The sequence below is a fragment of the Myotis davidii genome, unplaced genomic scaffold, assembly GCF_000327345.1.
Source record: "Myotis davidii unplaced genomic scaffold, ASM32734v1 scaffold726, whole genome shotgun sequence".
Taxonomy (NCBI): domain Eukaryota; kingdom Metazoa; phylum Chordata; class Mammalia; order Chiroptera; family Vespertilionidae; genus Myotis; species Myotis davidii.
The window spans coordinates 216,338-221,632 of record NW_006297808.1 but is presented as its reverse complement, the minus strand read 5'-3'; the positions used below and the strand labels follow the sequence as shown (position 1 = coordinate 221,632).

General features: G+C 42.6%; 1 protein-coding gene across 1 annotated transcript in view; it reads right to left on the bottom strand.

Moving 5' to 3' along the window:
* Positions 1 to 5,295, bottom strand: part of RFC2 (replication factor C subunit 2) — a 19,844-nt gene that overhangs the window by 11,417 nt on the left and 3,132 nt on the right. The window contains exons 3-4 of the mRNA XM_006773361.2: positions 2,673 to 2,714; positions 2,279 to 2,385 (exon numbers count right to left, since the gene is read on the bottom strand). Coding sequence (XP_006773424.1) covers positions 2,279 to 2,385; positions 2,673 to 2,714 — 149 coding nt within the window. The remainder of the gene's footprint in view (positions 1 to 2,278; positions 2,386 to 2,672; positions 2,715 to 5,295) is intronic.

Here is a 5,295-nt window from a genome sequence, read left to right as displayed (position 1 = left end):
GTGGTCTCACTGTTCTGCTGCCTATAAACCGAGAAAAAGTTGTAAAATGAAGTACTAATCGCTAGGGTTTAGGTCAGACCGAGGAGTAGTGCCACTCAGCCAGAAGCTGGCTCATGGCTGGCCAGTGTGGAGGTGGTGGCAGGAGCCTCTCCCACCTCTGTGGCAGCACTAAGAATGTCCAACTAACGGTTTAGGCCTGATCCCTTGGGGGCCTAAGCCTTTAGTCGGACATCCCCCGACGGCTCCCTGGCTGCCAGAAGGATGTCTGACTGCAAGCTTAGGCCTGATAACCCTGGGGAGTGATCCTAAGTAGACAGGTGGACATCCCCCAAGGGGTCCTGGACTGTGAATGGGCACAAGCCGGGCTGAGGGACCCCCCCACCCCCGAGTGCACAAATTATTGTGTACCGGGTCTCTAGTATAGTCAATAATACTGTACAGTGTCAGATGGTGATTAGACTTACCATGGAGATCACTCCATTAGGTATATAAATGTTAAATAAGGACAAACACTAAATATATTTTCATCTGGTCACTCAACAGGAAGGACTTCATTCCCCAATATCCTATGATACGAATTTGGACCTTCTGTTTTGATAAAAGAATATATGACAGCACTCTTTCATCTTTTATGTTTGTATACCAACATTTACAGGGTACAGTTTGTAAGTGATCAAAAGCTGAAGGCTGGTTTGTATACAAAGGTAATATAGAAATGCAAAAAAGTCATTGTATTGATCATTCAAATAGGTTTTTATAAACCTAAAATTAAAAATATCTTGCAATTATGGGCTATTCTTTCTTCAACAAAATTATGAGTCACTAAAGTTTTCAAAAATGAGTTTGATGATGTAAGTGTGAGAAGAGGTAGTAAGAATCAGCATTGACAAAATGGATTGATTACAGACTCATTCATGACAGCTGAAGAGCCGTTAGTTGCATCCCAAGAACATTGCCTGTTTCAAGTCTACATAGATCTTCAAAATTAGGACAATATTAAAGAGCTGAGATCTGCATCCTCAAGGAATAACCAAAGATAGACTTCGCAGACTTTTTATTTAACAAGTCCTCATTTCATAATCCTCTATTTCATGTCTGAAAAGTAAACCAGCACTTCATACCATTAACAACAACAAACCAAAAAATGTGTCGGCGAGCATGTGGAGAAATTGGAACCCTGAACACTGTTGGTGGGAATGTAAAAGGGTGCAGCCACTATGAAAAACAGCATGGAGGTCCCCCCAAAATTAAACACAGAATTACCAAGTATAATCTAGCAATTCTAAGTATATATCCAAAAGAATTAAAAGCAGGGTCTTAAAGAGATATTTATACACCCATGTCATAGCAGCATTTTCACAATTCACAAATGTCCAAAAGATGAAAGAAGCCCAAGCATCCATCAGCGGATGAATGAATAAGCAAACCGTGGTGGTCTATCCTTACAAAGGGATATTACTCAGTCTTAAAAAGGAAAGAGTCTGACAGATGCTAGAGTTTGGCTCCTTGGGTGAATCATGAGGACATATGCTAAGTGAAATAAGCCAGCCACAGAAAAACAAATACTGTATGAAACCACTCAGATGAGGCATCTACAATAAAATCAAGTTCATAGATACAGAAAGTAGAATGGTGGTTGCCAGGGGCAGAGGGAGGGGGATGGTACAGAGTTTTAGTTGTGGAAGACAAAAAAGTTCTGGAGATCATCGGCTACACAACAATGTGAATATATTTAACCCTACTGAACTGTGCACTTAAAAATGAGTAAGCTGGCCCTGGCCTGTCGCTCAATTGGTTGGAGCGTCACCCCATACAACAAATGGCTGCGGATCGATTCCCATTCAGGGCACACACCTAGGTTGCGGGTTCAATCCCCAATCAGGGCGCATATGAGAGGCAACCAATCGATGTTTCTCTCTCACAGCGACATTCCTCCCTCTCTCTCTCGCTCTCTCTCTCTCTCTCACAAAATCAATGAAAATATGGGGGAGGATTAAAAATAAAATGAGCAAGATGGTAAATTTTATATTGTGTATTTTACCACAATTAAAAATATTTAAAATTTCCATTAACAAAGTTAAGCCATCAAGTCTAGTGCCTATGATGCCACCTTGATGAGCCAGCAATTCCCATTCTATTTCACTGGGAAGGATTAAAGGAAAACATAAAGCTGGCTAGGCAAGCTCCACATACAACACAGAACGGAAAAAAGGCCATTTCTATAACAATTCACGATGCAAAACACTTGCTGCCCTTCAATCCTAACTCCCAGACGTACCTGTCATTTGAGGCATTGAGTTCCAAAACAGCATCCTTGAGAGCTGGGCCCAGAAGGGCTCGTGCCAAACACAGGATGCTTGTAGTTTTGCCAGTTCCTGGGGGGCCCTAGGAATGAGATCTCCAATGAGTGCTCCGAGCCAGCAGAATGAACTTACCATTGCTCCTGATGGACGTTCACCACTTTTCACACTCACCTCCCCCTCGAGCCCTCCGCCCCAACCCACAAGCCTCCTGACCAATTTTGGGGAAATGTTTTCTTTTGCAGAGGGCAATGTCAGGGCTCTGCTGGTAACTGGACTCTCTGAGGAGGAGCTCTGTGCACAAGAAAGCACTCAAGAGGGAAGTGAAAATGAGACTTCAAGACATCACCAGGGCCAGGACTGAGTACTCACAGCAATGATAATATTGGGCACATTCCCTTCTCGAGCAAAGACCTGAAAGAAGAAATGTTCATTAACCTATAAACCATTAGAAGCCAAGCCTCCCCAGCCACATAGGCCTGTGTAGTAAAAATGGCTACAAATTTCTCCATATGGATGCCCCATGGAACACTCATCTCAGCACATTCTAAACCGAATTTGTCATTTTCCCCTACAAACCTGAGGCCCCACCCACATTTCCCCTTCCATGGACTGTCAATGCCATCAACACTACCACCCAAGCCAGGAACCTGGAGGTCACTGTCACCATTAACAGGGCCTTCCTCCTCACTCCACACAGCACCTTAATTAAAAAGATTCAGTCATTCCTAGGTTCTCTGCTGCTCATCACCCCAACCCATTTCCCATACGGTAACCACAGCTAATTTTCTCACACACACACATCTAATGAAAACATTTTTATCTGATTGAAACCCTTGGATGACTCTTTACTGCTCTCATCATGAAGCCCAAACTCTTTTTCTTTCTTATTTATTTACTTACTTATTTTTATTGAATTTATTGGGCTGACATTGGTTAACAAAATTATATAGGTTTCAGGTGTTCAATTCTAAAATACTTCACCTGCATACTATTCTGTTCATCACCCCGAGTCAGTCTCCTTCAATCACCATTTATCCCCTATGCTCTCTCCTACCTCCTCCTTCCCTCCTTCCCCTCTGGTAATTACCATGCTGTCATCTGTGTCTATGTTTTGGTTTTGTCTGTTTGTTTGCTTAATCCTTTCACCTTTATAATTTCATTCATATGTAGAATCTCATGGACAAAATAAACCAAGAAACGAAATAGAAACAGACCCGACAGAGAACAGACTGACAGCTGTCAGAGAGGAGGTGCGTTGTGGGGCTGGGAGGAAAAAGGTGAAGGGAGCTGGGGATTTTCCCATGTAAATTAAGGCGTGACTAGGCTGGCTTCCTAAGGCCCAAACTCTCAAACATGGCTCATGAGGCCCTGCCCAATCTGGATCCTGCCCACCTCATGGGCTCATTTCTCACACACCCTAATACATCCACAGCCCTGCTATCAGGGGCTCATGGACCAGAAGCATCAGCATCCCCTGGGAGCGTGTTAGAAATGCAGAATCTGGCCTCACCTCCAGGACTACTGCCCCAGAATCTGCATTTTAACAAAAGCCCCAGGCAATACACATGCCCATTAATATTTGGAAAGCACTACTCCAATCAGATGGCATCCCACCCAAGAACAAGCCAAGCTTTCTCACCTCAGGGCCTTTGCACATGCTATTCCTGCTACCTCTTCTCTCTCACTCCTCCCCTCCAAGTCTGGCTAACTCCCACTCAAACTTTGGTCTCACTTCTTCCATTCGGGAATAAAGATATTGTGAGGGTTAACTCTTCCCATGTGCTCCCTCAGCACCCTGTCCTCCTCTAGCAGAGTGCTTAGCACATGGCTTGCTGACTTGAATGCTACTCCATTAGACTAAAAATCTTACTCAGGCAGGAATAATATCTATTTATATCAATAGTTCCTAACACTGCATCATAGGTGTCCCAGAAAACATACTCAAATATTTGTAAAATGAATGCATTCGTAAAATAAATAAATACCTTGTTAGCTATTATAGTGTAAGCACTGATTACTACAGAGACTGTCTTTGTCATGACTCAATTAGTTGGGCTTCTAGATTCTGCCTAAAGATGGCTTGGAATTCAAAGCTTGCTTTACTGCTAAACATTTCTGCCTGCCCATTTTGAAGCCAGCTGCCTTGTCACTTAGTCCCTCTAGGCAGAGGTTGGCAAACTATGGTGGGAGGGGCATGAGGGGAGTGGAGGTAATCTAGCTTGAGGCCTGTTTTTGTGATGCCCCTAGCTCAGAATGGCTTTCACATTTTTAAAGGATTATTAAAAAAATAAACAGAGTATTTGTCAAATATAGTTATACTAGTGGCCTGGTGCACGAATTCATGCACATTGAAAGTAAATTAATTAGAAGAAATATTTTAATATCGCTATTCGCCCTTTCTCTATTATAATAGAAGTGTCAACCCAATTAACGATGACAGATCGAAACACACACGTGTGATTGGTGCCAGCGAGAGCTTTATATATATAGATAAACTTGCTTAATTAGACCTGCTTTCTGATTTAGCTAAACTTTTTCCATTCCAGTGAAGCACACCAACTTCTCTTTCAGGTAATTGTCAGCAATACAGCAGTAAATATCAACATGAAGCACATTATTATTGTCGATCACACAGGGAGAACAAAGGGTAAAATATTTAACTGCAGCAGTGTTTGACTATATTCTGCACAGTGAGAAAACCTTAAGTGACTTTCAAGGTCCACCATTTCTTACTTCTTTTCAGTAGGGTCAAGTTTCTAAGCTTTCTAAATCTCCGTTTTCCGGCTAATGAAAAGAAAATAGCATTCCACCGAGTCTCCTATCTACCTACTCCAGGACTTTTGTGAGGATCAAATGAGATGAGGCATGGGAAAACACTTCACAGACATTTGGTTAAACTGTAAAATGTTTGCACCTGGCTATGAAGCAAGTTGTGTTCCTGGGCTGAAGAAACTGCAAGGAGGCTAGTCGCTAGGGGGAGGAAGCCTGGTGC